The 27865-nt window shown below is 39.5% G+C and overlaps 1 protein-coding gene and 1 long non-coding RNA gene across 10 annotated transcripts in view; one reads left to right on the plus strand and one right to left on the minus strand.

Annotated features, from left to right (window-relative positions):
• NDST4 (N-deacetylase and N-sulfotransferase 4) overlaps positions 1-27865 on the minus strand; it is a 253236-nt gene that overhangs the window by 155921 nt on the left and 69450 nt on the right. For 4 of the 9 annotated variants that reach the window (XM_037897103.1, XM_037897106.2, XM_037897105.2 and 1 more), the window contains exons 2-3: positions 16180-16288; positions 12097-13339 (exon numbers count right to left, since the gene is read on the minus strand). In XM_037897103.1, the coding sequence (XP_037753031.1) occupies positions 12097-13077 (981 nt within the window). In that variant the 5' untranslated portion in view covers positions 13078-13339; positions 16180-16288. The remainder of the gene's footprint in view (positions 1-12096; positions 13340-16179; positions 16289-27865) is intronic. The other 5 variants (XM_043545411.1, XM_043545408.1, XM_043545409.1 and 2 more) reach the window with 2 other exon arrangements.
• Positions 1772-27016, plus strand: LOC122465484. Its single transcript, XR_006290381.1, has 3 exons — positions 1772-1852; positions 15991-16092; positions 26902-27016. It is a non-coding gene; the product is annotated as an uncharacterized LOC122465484 (long non-coding RNA).

Here is a 27865-nt window from a genome sequence, read left to right on the forward strand (position 1 = left end):
CTTAACCTTAAGGTCAGAACAATTGCTTCTGTGGTAGATAATCTGACCAACAGGGTTTGAGAACAAGAAGTGACTCTTAAAAAGGTAAAGAAATCCTTGTTTGGTCTGGATGGGAGAGTCACTCTGTTAACCTTTGAAATATGGGGATGGACTCACTATCCTCTTCCCGCAAAAAAAACAAAACAAAAAAAAAGATGAAAGAATTGGAGAACAGGAACCACCAAAACAATATTAGGTTAATTTGTTTTCCAGAGGGACTGAAAGTGTGAATGAGATGGAATATATGGAGAAAAATGTATCTCTTTTCTGGATTTGCCAGATGATGACTTTACAGTATAAAAAACCCCTCAAAGGACACAGCATAGCTTAAGTGAAAGACCTGGGAGCGGGAGAAGCTCTATTGTAATTCAGGTAAGCAGCTCAGACAGACAATTAATCCTCCAAGCTGCCTGGAAGAAAAGGCAAGGTTTAGCTGATGACAAAGGAGTTTTATTTTTTAACTGCTTTTCTGCTAGGATTCTGAATGAGAGAACCGCCTTTAAAGAGACAATGAAAAAAAGTTGAAAGGGTAAAGCATTTAATATGGTGGATCAGTACAAAACCCATTATCTTGCAAAGAAGAATTGGATGATTCTAGATATGAGAATTGGGAGAATGCTGAATGATTTCAGCTGAAATAACAATGGGCTAGACCAGGGCAGTCAATTTTTTTTGTCCAGGTCCAAATTTGTGGTGAAGGTACAGTCAAGGTCCAACTCCAGAGAAAATAATAAAAAATAATAACAATAATTATAATAATAAGTAAATAAAAAGATTTAGAGGTCCATTCAAAAATGTCTGGCAATCTGGATTTGGCCTGCGGTCTACCTATTTACTGTCCCGGGGCTAGACACTCCCATTTCAGAGCAGGTTGATTGCTTCTTATTTTTTCTTACTCAGGTCCAAGTGTAGCACTTATGATGTATTATGAATTTCTCTTTTATTCAATTTAAATGTATTTAAGATGAATCCCAAGTGGGAGTCTTCTACATCTATGTGTAAATGCTGAAGAGAAATAAGGTTAACATATACCATACATGAGTAAGATTAACAAATAGTCTACAGTGCCAGAGGTATGTGTATAGGAAATAGGAGGAGGCAGCCAAACCTTTTGTTCTCCATTTCTAACTGTGTTGTCTATTGATACAGTTATTCTGCTTGGGAGGTAGTCATTGTAGGAAGACTGTGGGGGAGAGGTGGATTTTGCATTTTGCCATGATAGAAGTAAGGTGTGTGGTGATTTCTACTCTTTTATGCAATGGAGTTCCATATATATATGGGGTGTGTGGGTATATATATAATCACACACATACCACCACCACCAAAAAGCTCTTTCCTCTGCTCTTATGGCTATTGTCACATCAACCCCTCTTTTGTTCTTAATGATTATTGCTGTCATGTTAGGACCAGATCATGGAGAGGAAAACTGGGTCCCTCAGATAGGCTGAGCAGAGCCCACTAAGGGCTATGAATACATCAGTCAGAATCAGGTTCTTGGTCTGACCCATTATTTGATGAGTCACTTGCATTGATGAGTTTTGAGGCACTTGCATTGCTTTGACCTATGCTGCTTAGTGGGCAGGCCAATGGATGGTGAATTATTAGTCTTTCATTTAATTGCCAAATGTAGTGATTAGTCAAATGTGTAGTCAAGCCTGGAGGTCATGAATGCATAATAATCATGGCCATAATGTGGCACACCCTTCTAGCTAGCTATGCCTGGAAGGAATTTCTAGCAGCTTTTGCTAGAGTACTTGGGATTCCAGCTGCTTGGTTTTGGAAAGTGAAGAGCCCAGGGGGACCTTGAAACAGGGTAGGAGAACAAGAATGAGTTCCACCTTGACAATAAGGATACTTGATTGAAGGTGGGGTTGTGGCGTTGGCTCCTCCAAATGCTTTCTTGTTTCCAACATCACCTGTGTCTTGCATGTATTTAGCATCTGCCACCCTGCCTTCATGCAGATGCAAATCTCATTCAAGCACTGGAACTATTGGGGGATATGCTGTTTGCATTTATTGTGAAGAAGATGCACAGTCAGATGTTGTCTAAGTATTGCTGTAATTTAAGTCAAGGACATCTCACAATCTCTCCTAGTGGTTGTACCAGGTATATGAAATGATATGTGGGAAGGAATAGAGCCCTAAGGAACACCACAGGAGAGTTCTTGAGATGTAGGCTCATAATCTTAGCATAATCCCCCAGGATCAATGTAACAGATTTTTGACTATTTCTGGCAAATTTCTAAGGAGAGTCAGCTATATCATGTGATCTACCATGTCAGACTTTGCTGAGACATCTGGTAATATGTCATTTTCTCTTTATCCACTGCTAAATGGAGTTTACTCACCAGTGTGACCATCTCCATTCCTCTGTCATGATGTAAAACATGACGGCGAAAGGTGCAGGATATTGGCAGAGATGAAATGTGGTTGGAGAGTGCTCTTCAACAGCTTCTCAATGGTTTTGCTCAGAAATGGGTTTTAAACTCTGAGTAGACAGGGAGGAAGAGCTGCACAGAGCAGCAGGAGGACTGGGCAAAGTAAATCAGTGTTTTATGTATCCTCTTTGCTCTTCAGCAGACTTGCATTCTCTGCAGGTTTGCAAAAGCTGAGGATCTGGCCCAGATATTTTTACCTACTATATTTAAAATCAATTGTCCTTACAGAAGGATGACGGAAGGTATGAGATGTAAAGACCTATTCTGAGATTATGAAGCACAGGAGGTAGCCCTCTGATGCAGCAGCACTATTAAATTCTGTATTATCAGAAGAGCTATGAGTCCAACATGAATTCTTCTCATTACAGTAATAGAACGGTGGTTCTCAAACTAGGGCCACCGCTTGTTCAGGGAAAACCCCTGGCGGGCCGGGCCTCTTTGTTTATCTGCCGCTTCCGCAGGTTCAGCCGATCGCAGCTCCCACTGGCTGCGGTTCACGGCTCCAGGCTAATGGGGGCTGCAGGAAGGGCAGCCAGCACATCCCTCGGCCCGTGCCGCTTCCCGTAGCCCCCATTGGCCTGGAGCGGCGAACCGTGGTCAGTGGGAGCCACGATTGGCTGAACCTGCGGACACGGCAGGTAAACAAACCGGCCCGGCTCGCCAGGGGCTTTCCCTGAACAAGCAGCGGCCCTAGTTTGAGAATCACTGTACTAGAATGAGAGAGAAATTGCACTCTTCAGGAGTTCAAAGCATTTTTAAAGAACAGAAATCCAGTAAAGGTCAAAGATAAAGATCAGTCCTCTAGAAACTGGAGAGGAGTCGAAAACTCATGTTTTTTTAACTTTTATTTTAAAAGAAAGGAAAGTGAGTTGATGCTTAGAACATGAGTGGTTGAGAATGCAGAAGGCTCATGAAGTTATCCAAGAAAAAGGACTGGATTTAGTCAGGAGTAGCACAAAGGACACTCCTAACTACTGCTCCATCGATTTATACGACCTCAGATTGAACAAGGATAATCTTGTCCTTGTGTCAGCAGTTAGACTATGCAGAACAGAACACTTTAGCTTTTTAGGGAAAAGGGGTCATAGTAAGATACTGAATGGCTTCAATCAAAAAGGTACCAAGAATTTGCTAATGCTGATTGACAGCAAATCTGTTTGTGTTTGGTTAGAGAAAGTTTTAAAGATGAAAAATCAACCTTTGTATGCAGTGCATGTAGCACAAATGTAGGACAGCCAGATATTACCAATTGTTTTCCCTAGAGTGCTGATGTCAGTGTGGTTGGAGCTGTTGTATGATTGGGGATCAATGCAATTTAAAGCTAGATGAACTTTATAATTCTGCTAGTAACTGATGCATTTGTGGATCTTTAGCTTTTCAAAACCAAGCAGAGAGATAATATATTAGGAGGAGGGAAGGAGATAAATTAATTTGCAGACACTCTCCAGGCTTAAGATAGATACCCATGAAGCTTGGGAAAATAGCTTTCCATGGCTCAGCTGAGTTTCTGTTTAATTGCTTAGCCAGATATGACCTTGCACAGCTTCCACAGTGGAAGGGACTTCAGCTCTTTTGTGGTAAGCACAAACAATAACAACCCCATTCTCTAATCTCTCACTCACTGATGCTGCCCTTAAACAAACAAAAATGCATCCCTGTCAGTATCTAATTGAAAAAAGACTGTGTATGGGGAATAAAAACATTTGAGTCATAGGAAATAATTTAATAAGAAAAGGGTTACATACCTTGTGATTGTTATGTTAAACTGATGGTCATCAAAAGACCAATTTTTAGTGACAAACTTTTAATTTGAAGTTACAATTTACATGGGAAATGAAAAAAAGTATCTAGGAAGGGATTGTTTAGAGTAATGTTAGTCATACGCTCTGTGTAGAGTTAGAAATGCTTCTGTGTTTGTTTGTAGTTTCCTTGCACAAATACGCTAATCATAGAGGAAAAACACAGAACTGCTTACAAACATCTCTATCCTGTGCAATTATGTTCAAAACCAGTTGGAATCTGGCACACCTTTGAAAGAGTTTTCTACAAAGTTGCATGTGCCCTCACATAGTATATTTTAAAAAACAACAACGTTAACTTTGAGAAATCTTGACTAATTTGTACCAAACTATCAAAAAGCAGGGTGTTTGACCAAGGAATTACCTACTTTTCAAATTTCAAGTTTTTGCCATCTACCACAAACATACTACAGCTGTTAAAAATCTTATAAAATAATGTGAGGGCATTTTTAGCACTGTTCTTCAAAATGGCTGAATCATTTTGGTTCAATTTTTCATTAACATCTGTTGCCAGACAGAAAACAAACCTGGCATGTTTCAGCCACTAAGATTAAAAAAACCTGATAATGACAAGAATGGAGATGATTGTGCAACCTTTATTATAGTTATCATTCTGCACTGTGCGTATGTTAGAGAACTTTGTGCTCGGGTGCCCTACCCCCACCACCACGGTTGAACAGGAATTATGGCAAGAATACCTCTGTTTCTCCTTCATTCAGCCAATCACCATTTAGCCCCCTGTCTGGTAGTTCCTCACTATGACTCTAATGTTCCAGTTGGATCATTAATAGTCTCTTCCCTCTCAGAGTCTAGTGAGTCAGGAGTCCTGTAACCCTAGTGAATGGTCAATAGTCTCTAGCCTGTTGGGGTTCAGATCCCTTTGCTCTGCAGGCATTAATAACCACTCTGCTCGGGTTGGTAGAGGAACCCAGACCCACCCATTCCTCTGTGCTTTACTCCAGGCATCTAGGAGCTGGAACCAGTATCTCCCAATCTCTTATTGCTTCCTACAATACCTCTCCTGTAGGCTCTTTCCCAGACTCATGTTCTGTGATCCTTGTCTTCTGGAGTTCCAAATACCTGGTTGTCGGCCTACCAGTCTGCTGCCTACAGTGCTCTCAGTGGTTCCTCAGCCTCTCTTCCTGTCTGATCTGCAGCCATTTCACCTCCCTAGCTGTTGCAGGGTCACCAATCAGTCCCATCAGAGGAGGCAGCTAGTCTCCCTATTAATCTGGGGTAGCACGGGCTCTGTATGCCCTATGACAGTAAGGAATTAGATAAGTGAATTTATGGTGCAGAAGAAAAATGATAGCATTAAATGACAGATAGTACTTCATATGAAATTTGCATTTTATTTTCTGTTCCTTCTGTATCAAAATTAACAAAAAGAACATATTAATTGAAGAAATAGCACATTCTGGAGGGTATCACATTTTAAACATTGACTGGAGAGGAAAGCTGAATTGAATGTTAGTGTGATATAATGTAAACACGGACTGCGATGGTAGTGCTAGATTATGGCATATGTTTCATAAGAGAATCTCACCCAAATACTGCCCCACCCCTGTACAGGAACATGGAGCCGCATGTGGAGAATCAGTTTGTGGTCTAGAACCATTTGAAATAAAGGAGCTGTGCTCATCAACACTCTTAAAATCCACACAAAGGACAGGCAGAATTAAGCCCTAAGTATCACAACATCTACATGTTTTAGAAAAGAAAATCAATCCATCCATCACTGAAATGCTTGCTGAATTATGCCCACCTGGTATTTGAGAACCCATTGTGGGATACATTCAGTTTCTGCAGAGTCTGAACCTTGGGCTTGATTTCAGGTGCTGACCAACTGCAATTCCATAGTTGACTTTATTTGGATGTGTGGGTGCCCAATACCTCTGAAAATCAGGCCATATATGTCTCAACTTGGGCACTAAAAATGGAGGCACCCAAATTCAGTGAGCCACTGCTGAGAATTTAGTCAGAACTGTCCATAGTTATCCACCACACAACTGAAGCATCTAAAATTAGAAGTTACTCTTGAAAATCTGGGCTCACGTGACTTGTTCAACAGTGACAGACTGGGGAATGAGAATCCAGATTCCTGGATTCTTAGCTCACTGCTCTAGTCACTGGACTACTTTTCTTGCCTGGGTAAATAACCCCATTAAAAGAAGATTAAGTGCCCCATTCTGACTTTTATTTGTTATGAATACTTTCTATGATTTTCCATGAATTTTCAACCCAGGCCATAGGGTGCATATCATGCCTAGTATCTACCCTGTCCTGGTAGCCAGGCACCAACTGGAGTTTTGAATCCCACCTATTTTGGTTGTGATTCCCTACACGGTGATGCAAAAAACCCCACATCCCATTACCTTGTACTATGTGTTGAAAATGCAATGCCAGATGTGGATTGTTATATTGTTCCTTGCATAGCACTTCAGAGATACAGGAGGAACATAGTATTTCATGAAAACTTCTATTCAAATACAATCCATAAAGAGAATGTTTCCTTTTTAAAAAAGTGTATCTAGAAGACAGTACATAAAGCCTCCTTGTTTTTGTCAAGATATAATACAAATCTCTGTTCCTCTTGATGGATGCACACAAAAGAAGTAATGTATACTTTGGTGTCAATATAGCCTTTTGTGGGAGGAAGGCAGGGGCAGTAAAGTGTTTTACACAGAACATGTTGGAATGCTAGAGCAACTTTTTCACCCCTCTGCCTGTCTAAGGCTTGGATTCTGCTCAAATGTTGTCAGCACACTGCTCTGGTGAACAGGGTAAGATCTGAATGCCTTGCAAGCACTTCAACCGTGGGCTACATGAATTATGCTGTCTTTGATTCTGCAAATGTTTTCACATAATGTTCCTAGTTAAACATTACTTTGGTCTCTGAGCATAATGCACATACTCTTCTGTTGCATGACATGAATGTAGTGCAGAGCAGTGGTTCTCAAACTAGGGCCGCTGCTTGTTCAGGGAAAGCCCCTGGCGGGCCAGGCCAGTTTGTTTACCTGCCGCAACCGCAGGTTAGGCCAATTGCAGCTCCCACTGTCTGCAGTTTGCCGCTCCAGGCCAATGGGGGCTACGGGAAGCAGTGCTTGCTGAGGGATGCTTCCTGCAGCCCCCATTGGCCTGGAGCAGCAAACTGCGGCCAGTGGGAGCTGCAATTGGCTGAACCTGCAGACGGGGCAGGTAAACAAAGAGGCCCGGCCTGCCAGGGGCTTTCCCTGAACAAGCGGCAGTCCTATTTTGAGAATCACTGGTGTAGAGCACTTGGGTTTACTAAACAGTAAAATGCCAATTTGGCTTAATTTTATTTGTACTACTATTTATTTTTTTCATGTGATAGCACCTGAAGAGGAACCCCATTATACAGATCTCTTATCAAAAGTATAGCAGATCAAAAGTGGGAAATAAATGGAAGAAGTCTGCTATTCTAAACAATGTGATATTTGTCAGGACTGAGAGATGACTCAGCACTGTCAGTTTAAAGTATACATAGCTTTCTTCTGTTTTAAATTGAGATGTGGAAGATTACAGGTAGAAATCAAGTGTCATTTACCAAAGACAGTCAGGAGAGCTGCTATGGAATTATTAATTCTCTGGGCAAAAGAAGAAGTTGTTTAGGTCTTGACTACATGGGGAAGTTATTCTGCAATAAGGCAGGGTGTGAATTTAAAGTGCTATTGCTATTCATAGAATCATAGAATATCAGGGTTGGAAGGGACCTCAGGAGGTCCTCTAATCCAACCCCCTGCTCAAAGCAGGACCAATCCCCAACTAAATCATCCCAGCCAGGGCTTTGTCAAGCCTGACCTTAAAAACTTCTAAGGAAGGAGATTTCACCACCTCCCTAGGTAACGCATTCCAGTGTTTCACCACCCTCCTAGTGAAAAAGTTTTTCCTAATATCCAACCTAAGCCTCCTCCACTGCAACTTGAGACCATTACTCCTCATTCTGTCATCCGCTACCACTGAGAACAGTCTAGATCCATCCTCTTTGGAACCCCCTTTCAGGTAGTTGAAAGCAGCTATCAAATACCCCCTCATTCTTCTCTTCCGCAGACTAAACAATCCCAGTTCCCTCAGCCTCTCCTCAGAAGTCATGCTTTCCAGTCCCCTAATCATTTTTGTTGCCCTCCGCTGGACTCTTTTTCCAATTTTTCCACATCCTTCTTGTAGTGTGAGGCCCAAAACTGGACACAGTACTCCAGATGAGGCCTCACCAATGTCGAATAGAGGGGAACGATCACGTCCCTCGATCTGCTGGCAATGCCCCTACTTATACATCCCAAAATGCCATTGGCCTTCTTGGCAACAAGGGCACACTGTTGACTCAGATCCAGCTTCTCGTCCACTGTAACCCCTAGGTCCTTTTCTGCAGAACTGCTGCCTAGCCATTCGGTCCCTAGTCTGTAGCGATGCATGGGGTTCTTCCGTCCTAAGTGCAGGACTCTGCACTTGTCCTTGTTGAACCTCATCAGATTTCTTTTGGCCCAATCCTCTAATTTGTCTAGGGCCCTCTGTATCCTATCCCTACCCTCCAGCGTATCTACCTCTCCTCCCAGTTTAGTGTCATCGGCAAACTTGCTGAGGGTGCAATCCATACCCTCCTCCAGATCATTTATGAAGATATTGAACAAAACTGGCCCGAGGCCAACCCCTGGGGCACTCCACTTGATACCGGCTGCCAACTAGACATGGAGCCATTGATTACTGCCTGTTGAGCCCGACAATCTAGCCAGCTTTCTATCCACCTTATCGTCCATTCATCCAGCCCATACTTCTTTAACTTACTGGCAAGAATACTGTGGGAGACCGTGTCAAAAGCTTTGTTAAAGTCAAGGAACAACATGTCCACTGCTTTCCCCTCATCCACAGAGCCAGTTATCTTGTCATAGAAGGCAACTGGATTAGTGAGGCATGACTTGCCCTTGGTGAATCCATGCTGGCTGTTCCTGATCACTTTCCTCTCCTCTAAGCGCTTCAGAATTGACTCCTTGAGGACCTGCTCCATGATTTTTCCAGGGACTGAGGTTAGGCTGACGGGCCTGTAGTTCCCAGGATCCTCCTTCTTCCTTTTTCCAGTCATCCGGGACCTCCCCCGATCGCCATGAGTTCTGGAATAACTCTCCTTGTGCACACTCTTATTCAACAATAAGAATCCTTTATTTTTCCATTTTAGCTTAATCTACTTTTGAAGTAGATTAAGCTAAATCAGAAAAAAAAGTCACACTTTATCTAGGATAAGAGTAGCCACACAGGGAACTATTGCAGAATAGTTTACTCCATAGTAGTTTACTCCATAGTTCTAGTCAATTTCCCTGTGTAGACAAGCCCTTAGTCACTGGATTTTAATGTGCATTTCAGCTCACTAAGCATCTAAAAACCATCTGATCTCACTACTGAACTAGTACATTTTGTAACTAGTAATGGTTACAGCTGGGTGAAATTTTTCAGTCAAATAGTAAATTCAGTGAACCAAAATGTTGAGAATTTGAGTCAAATTCAGTGACGAGTTTGGGAAGAATAAAAAGTGTAAAAAATGAAAGTATAAATGGTTTGTGTTGACATTCTTGAATTGAAACATTTTGACTTTTTCCTTCAAAATGAAATTTAATTTTGAAATTTGGTTAAATTATTTTTTAAATAAAAAGATTTTAAAATTCATACTTAAAATCTAACAAAATGACACCCCCCCCCAAAAATTGAAATGAACAAAAGCTTTTGTTCAATCTGAAATAAATTGTCTTTGTTTTTTTTTCAGTAAGATAAAACCAAAAGGTTCTGTTTCATTTTAAAACAAACTGATTGTTGTTGAAAAAAAATCAGTTATTTGCTCAGCTGTAGTAATATCAAATCTCAAAAGGTTTGGAGTTCAGGGGCCTTTCTAGTGTCCATTGATGATAATAAGAGTTGGATTGGGTTTTGGTGTCAGCTTTGATAAGCATCCAAAAGCATGGTTGCCTGTTCCAATTATCTGAACTTTCTGGGTCTGCAAAACTCGCCTGGAAATGTCACAGGAGCAACTTCTGGTGAAATCTCAATTCATCTGGTTCTGCTACTGGCCCTGGCCAGGATACAGACATGTAGAAAATGCATACAATGAAAAAAATAATTTTAAAACATAATGAAATAAACTTAGGACTTCATAAAAAAGATTGTAGATAAAGGCTTGGTGTGTGTGTGTATGTGCATGCTCATTGATTATGGAAGCATTTCAATGTTTACATGAAAAATCCTACTGTGTAGGGAATAGGGAACATACATTTGCAATGGCTGAAAAGTCTCTAATAGCCTCTATTAATATGATAATTTCCTTAATATGTGGACATTTAGACAATTCCAAAGGAACCTTTAATTAAGAGTAATGCTACTGCTATCAATTCATCATTTTTAATTCCCAAAGATATTTCTAAGAATCTTCCTGAGTTCGAATTTCACAGGATAAACATCCAGAGCTTTTGTACTGGAAACTTCAATAGTTTGATTAAAAAAAGCCAAAAACCCAAACACAAAACACCAACAATTCAGTCAATGAACATTCTAGATCAAGGGGAAAAAACAGTATATGCTCATAACTACGGATGTACAAGTGTAAGATGTAAAGGTATCTTGTTTTGTGAAGCTTTAATTATGAAACTGCTAGTAATGGTAAAGAGAGTTGTTCTTCTAAGCCTCATACATCAGAATGAGATTATACCTTTTAGCATTTCATAACTGCTTGAAAATTCTTTTGTTTTTCTAATACAAAGTGAAGTTATAAATAACAAACATCTTTTCTGGAAAGTTTACAAACTACACAAACACCACTTGTTTTGTTTTTTTTTAAACCCAATAAAACTCTGGTTCAGAATAAATACCTGTAAATTGTGTGCATCCGTCTATATGCAAATATTTCCTTATATATGATTATGTACATGCATTTGATGACTGTCCTGTAATTAGAGTGTACGTCACCTCCCCCTGTCTTTTGAGGGGCATTGAGCTCTATGTTAAACTGAGCATTGTGACCGCCCTGTTCCTAGGGTCCGGGTGTCTGCCCACTTACTCATTCGACATTACGCTGTACTCGGTCCCACTAGTCAGCATGGCAACCCTGTAATTAGGATACATGTCACAAGTCTCTATGAAATGGGACATACCGAGCTCTTTGGTACTTTCACACACTGACCTTCCTGTAATTCAGGTTATAGTCTCTGCTGTACGTTTTTCGCAGGAGTGGGTGGGTGAAATTCTGTGGCCTACGTTGTGCAGGAGGTCAGACTAGATCATAATGGTCCCTTCTGACCTTAGTATCTATGAATCTATGTGCATGTATTGTGGATGCCAGTTACAACAAATCTGCTGTCATTTGCGACTTCACAGTTCTTAGCAAGGTAAGCAATCCAAAATCACTGACGCAACATTCAGGCTAAAAGAATCTCTGTTAACTGTAACACTAATAGGGTTAGTTGTGGCTCAGCCACTAGAGGCAATATAGTAATAAACTGTTGAGCAGATCTGACATTAATAGAGGGTAGCCCACATACAGAGTGACCAGTACACGAGATGCTTATGTGTGAGAGTATGTTTGAGCACACATAGCTGTGCAGCTGTGTGTGTGGGACAGCCACTTTTGACCAGTTCCAACAATACAAAATGTAACAAAATTCTGATTGTGCTTTCAAACCTGTTGGATTTACTTGTAACTTGGTTGCATTACTATGAGGCTGAGTCCTCCCAGGCCTCCTTTGCTCTTTCTCTATCTCTCTCCAGATGTATTTATGATTTGAGCCATTTATTTGAGACGCCATCCCCAGTTCTTGGCTTACCTTCACATCCTGGACGTTCATCCGTGTTCCCTCCTTTCCAACAAAGATGTCATCTATATCGACAAGAATGTACCTATCCAAGGACAATGTGAGCTTCTTCCCCGTCAGGAAAGAGACAGCATCTAGAAAGATCAACTTGTGTAGCCAAAAGGTCAAGTTGTTTCCAAAAAGGACTCTCTGAATCCCATCATGAAGCCCCAAGTCCTGAATCACTGTAGCATACAGTGGAGCCTTAGGCAATGATGGTGGGAAGGATCTGGAAGTCTGTAATTCAGTTAAAAGCACAGGTTGGTAGGTGGAGTGATTAAATAGGAAAACCGTCCAGTCTTCCCCAGGTAGTGGGCCTTTCTCAACCCGTGGTGCTTTGGTAATGTGCAGTAGAGGAGATTGAGAGTTTACAAAGCAATCTTTGAGGGCTACATTATTGTAAAGGTCTAGTGGAAATCCTTTTAATTTAATACTTGGTGAGCTGTTCTCATTGGCTTTGTGAAAACCAATTATGCTAACACTGTATTCCACACAGTATTTTTCCAGAAGCTCTCTATTCCATGAGTCCATGGACACATACTTTAAAATATTCTCATATATAACAAGCATATATTTCCCTTTGCCACTATCTGTAAGAGGAGGAATGTCACCTTTTCCAGGTGCAATTACCATATGGTACTGGAATCGACTAGACTCGAGGATGGCTATGATATCTTGTCCAAGCTGGGAGTATTGGCTCTCCACAAATAGCAAGACAATAGGGTCAGTATTAGATGGATCCATCAGCTTAGCAGTCTTCAGCTCCATGGACCTGTATGGTAAAAGTTTAAGGCCCTCACATTCTGCTTCTCCAGTGGCTTCAACTAGGGTCATCTCCTGCTTGTAGCCTGTATATAAGTAATAGGCGGAAATGACTATGCTTACTAAACAGAAGGTGGTTAAGAGAATTACCAGTGTTCTGAAACTTCTACGAAGTTTCACAATAAGATTCATTTTTTGGAATACTTTCAATTTAAAAGAAAAAAACTTTTTTGGCTTTATCCTCTTAAAGTGCCATAGCAGAGAGGACAAAAAATGGTGCTGGTACCACGCCCCAAATGTTCATGTCACCATTGCAATGCATTTATGAGGGGCTTTGGGGAGGTTATAAAGTTGTTAGAGCTCAAAGTCAAAGTATCTGGAAATCTAAATTGGAAGAGATCTTCTCTGAATGCAGCACTTGCAAAAAATCAATGGAGATGATGCTTAACATTATCTGCAACAAAGGGTGAAATTAGAGTAAGTAAAAACAAAATCCATAAAGCAATTAAAAATAAGTGTGTTAATTAAATAAGCTAGTAACTGATATGTGCAATCTGAGGAAGAGGAGATTTATTGATTGTACAGTACTAGCTGACTGTCAGCTGCTTTTTTAGTAGTTAACTTTTTTTAAAAATATCTATTTAAGATAATTTTCCAAAATGCTTTTGACATGAAATGAAATCTAAATACAGCACTGAATGATGTTCAGTCAGTCACGTCTCCTTTGCTAGAAAGATTTCTTGCAATTGCAAGCAGGTCTAATTTAGAATAATGGGATGAAATTAAGAAAAAGAAAAACTTGGACACATTTATCAAATTGTGGCATGGTCTTCTGAAAGGAGATAGTGGAACTCCAGTGTTTTGAGACATTTCAAACTAGTCAAGACAAAGTATTAGAAAATGTGTAGCATGGAACCTTCCTGTTATTAGAGTGGGGATGTGTTAGAAGAATGAAAAGATTTTCGCTGTCTCTAATTTCTATGTATTTCTATATCTTAAGCAATCAGTGGGATCTACTCATGTGTACAAATATTTGCAGGATATGAATCCAAGTCTGCAGGCTTACACGAAGTTATTCTTGAGTTATTAAAGTGCCAAAAACATTATAATTTTTAAGTAATTACAATTATTGTTACCATCTAGACAATTCTAAAACAGCTGAACTAAATTTTACTAAACTCTTCTAAACAATTAAATCCTGTGTTGAGCTTAATACTGCTACATTTCACCTCAAAGGGTAATTTCCTGAAATGGTTACAAGCATGTAAATATGGGGCTTAAAATGAATGCAGGGCCTTAATCTGTCTCTCTTCTATTATTAAATAGAAGATGGAGGTAAGAGAGGCATATGGGCCAGATTCACTGGCCAGCTTTCTGTAATTCCTTACAGTGAAAAACTGTTTATACTATGCCAGTGGTTTTCAAGCTGTGGTCTGCAGACCCCTGGAGGTCCTCAGGCTATGTCTAAAATTTCCAAAGGAGTCTGCACCTCCACTGGAAACCCTTTAGGGGTCTGCAAATGAAAAAAGGTTGAAAACCACTATACTATGCCATTTTCCAGTGGGAATTCTTTACACAGCTTAAAGTGCATTTTAGAAACCTTATATACAGACATTTGCACCAGGAAGACTGTTGCAGCTTGAAGGACGGATGCAAAACAATTCTGGAAAATGAAGGAAATATTCTTTATAGTGAACCATCCACAGACATCTTATCACATTTGAGTTTGTCAGTCAAGGAGTACAATGAAGTTGGGAGGGCTTTGGGGGTGGTTTTTCAGAAGTGGAAAGGTGAAAAAAAATCAGAAAAAATAGATGATTTTGTTTTATGGGCTTAAATAAGGACAAGTGAGCATCTTCTCTTTCTGAATTATTTATACTGTTTGCCCACTGGAACAATGTAAGGTTGTAAACAGTGGATTATTTTATAGTGCTAAGAATTAACATTCTTTTTAAAGAAGACCTGTTAGTTGACCGATCTTCATTAGTAAAACTAGACTGCAGAATAAAGATAGGACCTTAAATATTTGAGATTTTTGGAAGACTTTTAAATCTAAACCTAAGGAAATGTAATAAATACAATATATGGGCACTTTCTAATGGTATATTTATCTAATAATGGTGTGCCATCATAAGGGGCCTTTTCTGATTGTTTATAGTAAACATAAATAATACAAAGGAAGGGTATTAATGCTCTTTTAAATATTTTTTCTTCTGCTACCATACTGGTATCAGATATCAGACCTCTTCTGTCATCCAATTGTTACACTACTTTTCTGATGTCAAAATTCAGGTGAAAGGCTCAGCAAAAGAGAGAAACAAAGTCATGGGGATAAACTCTGAATAAAAAGGTCTAATTGTTCAATAATGTACTAGTCAGTGTGAGTATGGGCATCAGAATTTGACTCACAGAATTTAGAGATAGAAAACACCTATAAGGGAGGTCATTATGTCCATTCCTCTGCCAGAGTAAGATTTTCTCTAAAGTATATTCTTGAGTCAGAGGCTTGCTGCCGCACTCTTCATATTCTTTCGTGCTTTGTCATAGTGCGCCAGCAGCAGAACAAGCATTGATTCAAGTTTGTGTCACAGCCACTAGCAAACAGCAGCAAGAAAGATTTCTTCTTGTGCAGTGTTTTTGACTGGAAATACACACTAATAATAATAATAATTAATAATTTAATTAAAGAAATACAACTAATAATCAAGATAATTATAAGAGTAATAAATGCTTCTTTATTGCTTGCTTTATTGGCTTTGAGGTTCGAGGTGTTTTAATCTCAAAAGAGCCAATTAATTTTTTTTTTTATAAAAAGATAAAGTCAGATCAATGGAAACTGTCTTTATGAGGCTGTCTTTGAGTTCTGGGACTTTGGTGACATGGATGAATCGCTCATGTCTGACTCTTGGGGTTTATCAAATCACTATAATCTTTCTGGGGAATTACATCCTCATTTTGGGTGTACACAGACCATAAAACAGACCATGTAGCTAATGCCTACAACTTTTGGTTTTGGAGATATTTTGAAATGAAAAAAATATCTGGACTTCACATCATATATTTTTCTTTCAACACTAGAGGGCAATATTTTCTTGCTTTTGCCAGACAAAGAATGGCAGCACCTGTTATCCACCAGGACAGCTTACAAAACAAATGGAACTGCAATCAAGCTGAGTCCAAAAAGGTCACAGCAATCTGTACCAGCAGGTAAAACACCTTATTTTAGACTTTAGTGCAAAAGCAATATAATTTAAGTGCTAATAAATCTGATCCTGCAACAGGTTTTATACTTACCAAATTTCTTAGTCCACTTCTGTAGCCCAGGTGAATAGAACGCAATTAGCAGATCTACATTTTCTCCTTTTTTCCCCTCAGCTTTTTTTCCTCTTGGGTCCCTCAGGTACTGGAATTATAAAGTGTCAAAATAATACATTTGGTGAGATCGATCATTATCATTTTGCATTGTGGTAGCACCTCGCAGCTCCTGGTCATGGACCAGAATCCTATTGTGCTAGACAATATACAGAAACAGAACAAAAAGAGAGTCCTTATCCCAAAGACTTTACAATCTAAATACAAAAGATAAAATCCCATCTGAAAAAATATTAGTATCTCAATCTAATCTAATCGAGTCCATCTATAGATGTTGTTATAAATATTGGATAAATGTTTTAAAATTACCCATACATATATTTTTTTAAATAAAAGTATTCATTTTAATCTGAATGGCACTTGGAGCAAGATTCAATTCTAGGTTTGGGCACCTGGTTAGATTTGTTCTTTGGAACTGTTAATATTGTTCAGTAAGAAGCAGTGCAACATCATTAAAGTCTATGAAAGTAAATCAGTTATACTAACCCATTCGGGGGAGATTTTCCAAGCCATAACTGGGAGTAGGGAACTGCCATTTGTGCATTTGAAACTCTCCCCTTATGGTTCAACAGCTTTATATGCATTCAGCCCTTCAGTTTTTCTGGGAGTATCTTTATACTGTATGAATCTATTATAGCTCTGTAAAACTTGAAAATGAATGTCCAAATGAGGCTTCATTTAGTATAATTTAGTATTACTGATCCAGTTTCATTTTAGAGTCCAATTTCTGAGGTTTTGTGGGCCCTCAGCTCTGACTGAGTTCATTGATGCTCCACCTTGCAGGATAGGGTCCAAATTTTGATACACTGATTAAGGAAACAAAGTGATATTCACGCAGAATAGATCTTCAATGATGCAAAGACCTTCTGCTGGCTCTATGTACATGGTGAATTTTACACAGAGAGCTGAATTCTACATTGTCATATTTTGCATTGACAAGTTCACATGCTAATACTGTAATTTTTCATTTGTCCCAGAAACACTAAATATAATGGCAACATGTAGCATGCAGTACCATAGAAGACTCTGGCCTGGTCTACACTAAAACATGTTTGCTGTTATAGCTTTATTGGCAAACCCTTATCATGTACATGTATCTCAGGGGTCGATAACGTGCGGCACGCATACTAAAGGTGTCATGTGAGCTGATTTTTAGTGGCACTCTGCTGCCAGCCAGGGTCCCAGCCGCCGGCCCCGCTCAGCCTGCTGCCAGCCTGAATGAATGGAACCCTAGGACAGCAGCAGGCTGAGCGGGGCCAGCAGCCGGGACCTCGGCTGGCAGGGGCCGATGGATGGAACCCCAGACTGGCAGCGCGCTGAGCCGCTCGTCTGGGGTTCCGTCTGCCGCCCGCGCTGCCGGTCTGGGGTTCTGTCTGCCGGCCCCTGCCAGCCAGGGTCCCAGCCATGAGCCCCACTCAGCCTGCTGCCGGCCTGGGGTTCCGTCCATCCAGGCCGGCAACAGAATGAGTGGGGCTGGCAGCCGGGACCCCGGACCGGCAATGCGGGTGGCAGACGGTACCCCAGCCCGGCAGCGGGCTGAGCCGCTCTGGGGTTCCAGCCACCAGCCCCTGCCAGCCTGGGTCCTGGCCACCGGCACCTCTCAGCCCGCTGCCAGTCTGGGGCTCTGTCGGGGGAGCCCCTCTTAATGTAATTTTATGACTGGCACGCGAAACCTTAAATTAATGAAGACTTGGCACGCCACTTCTCAAAGGTTGCCGACCCCTGATGTATCTTATACCAGCAAAAGTGTGCTTTACCTGATAAAGCCAATACAAGTTCCCCAAATGAAATAAGCTGGTGAACTGCATCTACACTAAAGCTTTTTCCAGTATAGAAATTTAAGAGATATTACAAAAGTTTCTAATATAGGCCTATTAACCACAATGATTAATGTACGTTAGCCTATTAACCACAGTGGAGTTGACTCACTTAAACCAGGGCTAAATTTGGCCACAACAAGGATCATTAACAAGATATACAATGAATAAAATATAAACCAGTAAATGTTCTTAATGAGAAAATGATTTTTGAGCTATAACATAACATTAAACTTTAGTTCATTTTTTGTCCAAACGGCACAATTTTGGAACCAGATTTCAAATCTCCCAAAATTCAGGAGTATTGGGGTGTTGGATGTTTGTTCATCCCTTTGTATAGGGTTGGACATGAAATCCTGGAACCCTATACTCCCCTCAAGTCAAGAGGTAAGGACAGAGGTATCCTCTCCCAGGCTATGTTGTCATCAGGCTGATAGGGGTGAACATAAAGGGAAAAGCCAAAGGACCAAGCAAGAGACAAGTACTAGAGGGACTATGGGTCACAGTCAATAACATGCCCATTTGTTGTTGACACATAAATCTTTACTTGACAGAATAGATATTATGGGGTTTTGGTCTGGAAATGCTTCAGAAACATCTTTTTTCTCATAGTATTTTGGAACTTCCATTTCCATTTCTAGTTGGAATCCAGATGTGTATGAAAAATAATGAAACAAGATAAGTGAATTTTTTTAACCTCAAAAATTTTGGTTCCAGAGTTTATTTTTTCTTCTGAGGGCAAATACTAAATTTGTATGAACCCAATTCAATGTCCCTAATTATCTGTTCAACAATCCCTGATTTTAAAGCACTTACATTCCTATATTTAGACAAATTAACTACAATGGTTCAGTACAAAAGACAAGTGAACTGGTTTGAGTAAAAGAGGTTCACACTCAATCATTCCTTCCTGAACATAAATCCAAAATTCAAACCAAAGTTCCAAGTCTGAAAAAAAATTAGATTTTTTTACATATTATTCTTCCTTTTTTTGAGCCTCTGCTCTCTTGGAATACAGCAGCTTTTGTAAGTGGAAGTACCAGAAATCTCACAAATGAGAAATTTCTAAACTCTGGTGATCTGGATAAGCTTCCATTACGCAAATGAACTTTCAGGTGCTTATCCAAAACAATGTTTTTGTGGTTCATCCATCACTACTTGTGTAGATTTTTTATGAACACTGCTTTGCTGGTAAGTGTTTTAGCAGCCCTCACAAGACTGATCATCAGCTTACATATTAAAAGGTGTTGCCTATAAAAGCAGATCCTCAGCAGGTAGAAATTGTCATAGCTCAACTGACTTCAGTTACTTCCCTATGACAATTTACAACACCTGAGGATCTACCCTAGTATGTTTATTCCTTCTCTTGATTTAAGTAAATTCAGACTCCACTTGTCATTTGAAACACCTAATTTTAGTAATTGTTTTCAGTGATTAGGGGTTTCTACAGTCAATGTATAATTTCCTGCGTTTTTAGAAAAACAGACAATTTGCCAAGATCATGGCTAATTATCACTGGATACAAAGCCAACAACGTATAATTCTCATGGAATGAAAAGTGGCAGGCATCTATGCCTGGAAGAGCTATTGGAGGCAATGAACACTTGACCCTTTTGACTCTGCTCACTAGTTTTTAGTAGCTCTAGTTTTTACAGATGTTTTTACTCAGAGTTTTGTGAAAAAAATTCTTTGCAATAGAGAGACTGCCAAAAATTGTGTTTATAAAATGTTTTTGCATATATCTTTTAAAGTATTTATTTATTTATTGAATGAATGAATGACAAAGAAAACTGGACAGATTAGGAGATATGGAGCCTTTTTCCTCCACATTGCTAGTTTGAAGTTAGCCCAGGCTGAGTTATGTCCAAAATCTAGATCTATCTGATGGATGTTAAGTGACACATACAAAGTTAATAGCTTGTCTCACTCTGCGTTCCGGTGAAAACCATCACCAGCAATGGCCCGTTAGTGGACTCAGCCCTTGAGGGGCCCTGAGCCCCTTCAGATTTGTTTTGAAGCATATTGATGGTATAGTTTGCGGAAGTTTGCCTTGTCATTGCCTGTGCTCTATGTCACAGTTCAGGGACACTGTACTTGTATTTCCCCTGAGTGATCCAGCAAGGGTACCCATTCTTAGGCTTCCAGCTGTGCAGCCATTTCCTTTCTGCATGGAGATCCACATCTCTCTCCCTTCTGACAGGGTATTTCCAGGCTGCACAGTTCCCTGACTTCACGATGTTATTCCCAGCACAGACAGGTTGCCCAAGGACAACTGCTTGCTTTCTCATCAAAGATGTTTAACAGGTGCAACTACTACAGTGATGAGGAATCACACAGCACTTCTTATGCAAATCTGCATTATTCTCAAGATAAAAAAGCATTAGGGAGAAAATATATTAAAAATAATAAAAGAACCTTTTACACACTTGCTAATAAGTTTACCAGAGTTAACCCTAACAGGGATTATGGAAGGAGCAGTCTTTCAACCTCCCACTCAATGGTCGTCCTTGTGGTTACAGCCTCATTATAGATTCAGATCAGAACAAGCACCCATTTTTATGGGACCTCAGTAGATCCAGTCCTTGCAACCTTACCCTAAGAATCTGGGCCTTCTGTGGACCAGGAGTCCTGTCTGTTTGGTAGATCAGGAAGAAGGCACTGAGCCAGTTTAAAACTAGACTATTTATCCAAAACCCCATTCTTTGTGATGGTCTTTGGAGAATCAAATTTGAACGAGTATATTGTGCACTTTTCCAACCTCTTTGGAGATGCTAAAACCTAAGTGAATTTGCCCAATCACCCCCTACTGTTCTTCTGTTTACCCTTCCCAGAGAAATACATAAAAATCCACAATAACACATACACAATCGCAATTTTAATTATACAATGTACCCCTAAGGTATTAACCCTGGTTCAATAAGGTTTAACTTAATTCAGTGAAGTTTGTCTTAGTTCCATAAGGTTTGTTGTCAACATTAGAAGATATTGTCAGTCTGTCACATCCTACCTAGCCTGTGAATAAATAGATGGCTCCTACTTAGCGGCAACATTTTAATAAGAATTATCCCTATTATTCTTCCTTCAATAATTTCCAAAGGTATGCAAATACCCACAGCTGACTTATCACAAAGCCCAGCTCCTTGAACACATGTTCCAGTTGTGCTGTCATAACAGCAGGTCAGCTAATATAATTCCTTCTCATTAACTCAGACCCCTGATGTACAATTGCTGACTCACTAAGGGGCCTTTTCTTTCCTCCTATTGATGCATTTAGACAGGTAACTATAATCAGCGCTAACGTGTGTACAGATATTCCTCATCTATCAATGGGAGACTTCTACAAATATGTACTTGGATGGGTCAGAAATGAAGTTCCATCTTTTGCTGGTGCCTCCAAAACCCCTTCCTTTGAAACTGAAGTTATGTTTGATACTCTGTAATTCATAGAAATACAAAAATTAGATCTAGATAGCACCTGTTATGTCCTCCAGTCAATTGCCTTGTGTAGCATTGTTCCCTACTACATTTTTCCTGTCTAGTTGAAAATAAATCAAGTGCTGGGGCTTTGATAACTTCTTTTGGAAGACTATTTTACAGTTAGAATAGACCTCAGTGTTAGGATATGTGTACTGATGTTCAGCCTAAATTTTTCCTTTACTTATTTTGACCCCACTACTCTCAGACTCAGTCCTTTAGATCACACTAAAAATATCTTTATTTGGTATTTATACATGTCCAATAATTGTTCCAGATTATCACAGTCATTTCCTGTTAGTTATTTTTGGCCAAGTTGAGACGCATTTGGTTATAAGCAAGGCCCTACTTCATTTGCGATATTGCAGAAATTGTGGATCCCACCATATTAGGCTTCCACCGCAATTTTTATTTTAATTAACTTACTTTGCACAATCCATCATCTTGCAATTCAAGTAGGGCCTTAGTTATAAGATTTTCTCATAAGTCACTGTCTTTAGCTCATTTTTTGTTCATTTTCTTTGACTTTCTCCCAATTTGTAAATGTCTTTCAGGAATTCAGATGCCTAGAAGTGGAGGGTAGTAATCTAAATGTGTTTTCAGCATGACCAAATACAGAGAGGCAATACCACTTCCCTGATCTATGATAGGATGCCTCTGCAGGCCAACATCACAAGGGGCAAATACAGAAGGCCTTATTCATGTTCTATTCAGTTGTTACATAAGCAAAGCTCCTATGGATTTTAATAAGCTCCACATCTTGAGTTCATCATCAGGCAAACACCCTTCAGAATTTGACTCTTCGGCCAAAATAGTCTCTCTAATTCCTTTTGAGCCAAAGACTGAAGTCTTTTTTTGAGTACTACTACTACTACTACTAAATAATAATACTTTGCACCTATGTAACACCTGGGCCTGATCCTGTAATCACACAAGACTGGGAGTCACAGGAACAGTGCTCTAGTTCAGGTTCGATCACAGCCTTTTTTTGTGACCTGGGGCAAGTCACTTAGGGCTATATTCACAAAGGGACGTAGACACCCAACTTCCTCTCTAGGTGCCTAAATCCAAATTTAGGTGCCAATGATATTCACACAACCAGTGGGAATGTGGGTAAAAATATTTGTCTGCACAGGTGCCGACTTTCCCAACTCCTGGGGGGTGCTCGACTCCCAGCTCCACCCCTGGTCCCACCCCTGCCCTGCCTCTCCCCGACCCCCCTCCACACCTGCCCCACCTCTTACCACCCAGTTCCGCCCCCTCCCAAGTGTGTCTCCTCCTCACTTCGCCCCCCAGAGCCTCCTGAATGTCGTGAAACACCTAATTGCAGCAGGCGGGAGGCATTGGGAGGGAGGGGGAGGCACTGATCCATGGGGTCGCCGGTGCATGGGAGGCACTGGGGGGTGTGGGGAGGAGCTGATACGGGGGCTGCCGGTGGGTGCTCAGCACCTACCATGTTCCCCCATGGGTGCTCCAGCCCTGGCACACCCATGGAGTTGGCACCTATGTTTGTCTGCCTCACACAGTGTTGTGGGGATAAATTGATTAATGTTTGGAAAGCACTTTGAGACCATCAGAAGGAAGGTGTTACATGCCTCATGCAAAGCAGATTCAGTGAGAATGAGTTAAAGACAGGGAACCTGATGCTCCTCTCACACCGATTTTTCAACCACGTAACTCTCCTGATTTCTGATTTACTCTGAGAGTCAGACCCATGGTTTTAGTCTTGCTCAAAATATAGTGGTTTTTATCAGACCCTTAATCAGATTGTTTTGGAGCATAAATTGAAGGTCATATAATTTTCTATATATCTTTTCCATGGATTCTTGAATAATTTATTCTGGATTTATAATAATATGCAACTGCCTTTTAGCTCTCCACTGGAACCAGTTGTGTCTGTAAGTGTTACAATTGTCTGTAAAACTAATCTGGGCAGTGAGAATGTAAAACTTCATAGTGTACTAAAAATATTACAATACCCAAGAAACTACATCTCACTTTACAATATTAATTATTGCAAACGTTGCCAAGTAGACATGAGGCTGACATGATTGTCTGAGGAAGTTTTATGCAAGATAATTTAACTTAGATTTGTCATTTTATAACTTTTGCATAACTATGCTTTGTGTAATTGGAGAAAAGATATCTAGCAGTTAGCACACAAGACTGGAAGTTAGGACCTTTGACTTCTGTTGCCAGCTCTGCTACTGGCTACTTATATGTCCTTGGACAAATCACTTAATTTTTCATTCTTCAGTTTTCCCATCTGTAAAATGGAGATACGGACATTTACCTAAAGCCCTTTGAGATAATTTGCACTTTTTAAATACTTAGGCTCAAATGTGCTTGATAATTGCAAATTGTTATGACAAAATAGTCTATTTCAACTAAGCAATGCTCAGAATGCATATTTTTACATGAGTAGTCAAATGGCACATGTGATACTTGTTTTCTTTTCTTACTATTATTTGTTTAGTTCAGTTTCTATGTATTTATTTCTGCTACAGTTAAATTGGGTTTTTGTGGGAGTGGGACTCTATTCAGTACATCAAGTGGAAGATCTCTTTTGAGATTTCTGATGGAAATATAACAAGTTCCAGGAATATTCTGGTTAAATTTGACCTCTGAAGAAAAAAACCCAGTGAATGTTGTGGAGTACAGAAGTTTCTTAACAAAGAAAATAACCTTTTCAGCTGGATAACAATCATTTTAGGATCCCACTGGCACACTACATTTACTCTGGCCCACTACACTAACAAGGAATGCAAGAATCCTCTGCTAAGCCACAGTAAATTCAAAGGACAGAACTAGAGCTAGTTGAAAAATTTTCATCAAAACTGTTTGTAAAATTGGGTTTTCTATTAAACATTTATTTTGTTGTAAAAAATGTTTGCTTTCTTTGGAAACTCCTGATTTTTCATAGAAAATCTGAACTCTAAAAGATTTTGGTTAAAAATCTAAATGTTTTGACCAAAGCCCAAAATATTTCAATTTGGATGTAATGCTTGAGTTCCTTATGGGAATTACAGTTCATTTACCTCATGACTCAATTCTCCTTTATGGACTGGGCTACCAAGCTAGACTTAATCTCTCATGATGCACTGAAGCTATAAGACTCCCATGATGTACTACCTCCCCTCACTAAGAAGACACACCACAGTGTATCATGGAAGATGAAGTCCTGGCTGAATATTCAGAATTAGTACTGTTTACTCATGCTGCCATGTGAATTCCTTTCGTTTTAACCCTGCTAGAAGAAGTTTAGAGTGTCTCTCAAGGGCAGGTGTAACTAAGGGCTGGGACAGAAAGTTATTTGAGTCAAGGATTCTCTTCTTTGTTACCTAGCTGTACAAGTGCCTAACACAATGGGATCCTGACCCTTGATTTTAGAACAGCCAAACACTGGTAAGCCATAACTCCAGAACCACAGATTGGTGTATATCTTTCAGCACACTCCTGAGTACAATGACAAGATGCCAGCTATTCCTCACATCACATGTACGGATGTTGTGTTCTCTTGCCCCTTAGCTAGCTCATACAACTGAGTCCTAAATTAAGTCCTAAACAAATGTCCATAATTGCACCACCCATGCTAGTGATCATATTGTGTGAGCAAAAACATTTGTAATTGTGTACAAGTACGGTTATAATATTGTGGTTCAGGACAAAACAGCCAATCTACGATGCAAGGTGATCGCATTACCTTGTCTTTATGGCATTTTAGCCACTGGGGAAGCTGTATTTAAATTCAGCCTAACAAGAGCAGAGAGAGAAAAAAAGGGGAAGGGAGCTAGATATGTTGGGGTAAAATGTAGCTAAAGATGACTGAGGAAGAGTGAGAATAAAATCCATTTTTATGATGCCTGGAATATTCTTAGATACTCAGAACAATGAAATTACAGAGAAACTCTTCTTTTTAATCCTATGATAGGGCCAGAGAAGGAAAGGAGCCTGCCTGGGTTCGTGGATATAAAATGCCTCTGTGGGGCACTTCATGGTGACACTGAGAAGTAAATGTAAAGAATGTCTTGACCAACTGAAGGGAAAAAAATTCAGTAGGGCTTCCCTCAGCCAAGTTAAGTGCAAAGTTCTTAACTGTGGCTTACTTCAACCAAATTCCAAAAAGAAAAAAGAAACGTCTCCAGATTCCAATCTCATCTCTAACCCTATTCCTGAAAATAAACCCATCCTCCCTGACTCCTGCTGTCAAACTTGGCTCCTGGCTCTCTACAGCACTTCACTCTGATAGTGTGCTGGGGTGAATTAATTAATTCCTCTCAGCTGGCCCTGAAAATCCCTGCACTTGAGAAAGGCACCTGTGGTCCTCCCTCTAGCCAAAGGGAGGGAACAGGATTTAACCCTTTCCTTGTCAGTCTACGCACAAAATCACCCCATCACAATACCTTACTTTTGGTCCCAGCATGCTTGCTTGTTTGGTCAAATAGTGACATGTACTTTACAATATTGTGCTATTAGCATATAACTTTGGTAGCATAGGTATTAAAACACCATCTTAGTAATCTTTTCCTTTAGCAATTGTTAATTTGAGAGGAATCTGGCATACATTTATTATAATTATTATTACCTACAGTAGTGGTAGAAAACAGTTTGGTTTGGCATATATGATTTTCATTTTCTTCAACCAGTCTATTTTTATAGGTCAACTACGAGTGTAACTTAAATGTTGTTAAAAATAAAACTTTTACTCTTCCTTTTTATGGGTAGCATTTTCCTGGCTGACTTTCACTGTATAAAATAAGACATTTTTATTAAAGATTCTTAAAGTGGTATTAAAATTTTAACACCTCATTAGTAGAAAAACAAGGTTTGCCACTATGATATAAGAATTCTTTAGACCTTATAGAAATCTCAGACAGCATAGGACTCTCTTACTTAATATTCTAAATGAATTCCAGGACAGAAAACATCATCATTTCCTGTAGCACAGACTCTCCATTCTGGCTCCTAGTCAATCACTAATATGCTGGTTTTATTGTCTGAGGTTCCACAACTTCCTCTCAGGTTTGGAAATAAGAAACAGTAAAAATCTATTAAACTGGACACCTCTGACTGCTCTTAAATAATTGCAAACTGAGTTAAAAAGAGAATGCTGATCCTCTGAGGTGCAGAACACCCTAAACTCCAATTTAGTTCAATGTCCTGTCCCTTAAATGGGCCCAGAGACTACAAGAAACTTTAGCTTTGGGCAGAATTCTGAATTAACTCTTTCTTTAACCCATCCACAATGATGCTTTGCTGATTTTTCTGGTTTTTTATTTTGTTCTGAAGATTCATTTTACATGTTCAGAAAGCAAACAGATTATGTCTAAGAAACTGAACTCTCTTTCAAAAGTTAGGAGAGAAGAAGGAGGGAGAATACATCATATGCACTGCAAGAGGAGACCTAATGATCACATGTATAAAGAAGAAGTAGATGGAATGAAAATCATCCTCTTGTCAAACTGAAGAGATTCTAAATTGTATTTTATCTCATATGTACGGCTAAGAAATTGCTTCTATGCTTTTCTTTTAATGTTTTTAGAGATGCAAAATCAAGAAAATGAAATAAACAAGAAATCAATTTTGGTAGCACAAGACTCTACATTCTTCAAATCATATTTTTTACTTTTATCTAACTTTAAATTGATGGACAGAGTTTGCTAGTACCTCTCATCAGCCCTTTCTTGGAAATTTATTATCATGGGCTTGCAATCTGTGACCATGTTTTCTTTATAATGGAACTTATTATATCACTGAGATGATGATTCCTGTAATACACGGTTTGCAAGAAATTGTCTTCAGTATTAGCATATTTTGTCTTTTACTCATTCTGAATAACTCCAACACAGCTCAATATTACATGATTTCCAAAATACCACCAAATTAGCTAAGTATGTTCTGTGCCGATACACAGAACAATATAACAGGTATCACAATCTCTAGAGATCCATTAAGTCTTAAGGGGAGTTGGCAGTTTGTAGAGTGCATTAATGTTTAATTTGGACACAAATTGGAGTTAATTATATGCAAGTGGTTTGTGACTTAACCTTTCCTATCTATATTTAAATCTATTTCTCTGGCTTTGTTTGATTCCAATCAAATTAGCCATATAAAGAAGAGCTACTCTATAGCCTTACAGAAAATGACCAGGTAGTGCCAACTTGGCATTGAGATGTGACTGATTTGCTTTCTGAAGGCTATCACACATTAGGAATTTGTCGCAAATCAAAAAAATGGTGCTAAGTCTTAGATGTGGCACAAAATATCAATACATAATCTTTAAAGCTTCTGAATAGACTATAAAAATAAATCAAATC

Source organism: Chelonia mydas, chromosome 4 (genome assembly GCF_015237465.2).
Source record: "Chelonia mydas isolate rCheMyd1 chromosome 4, rCheMyd1.pri.v2, whole genome shotgun sequence".
NCBI classification, from domain to species: Eukaryota; Metazoa; Chordata; order Testudines; family Cheloniidae; genus Chelonia; species Chelonia mydas.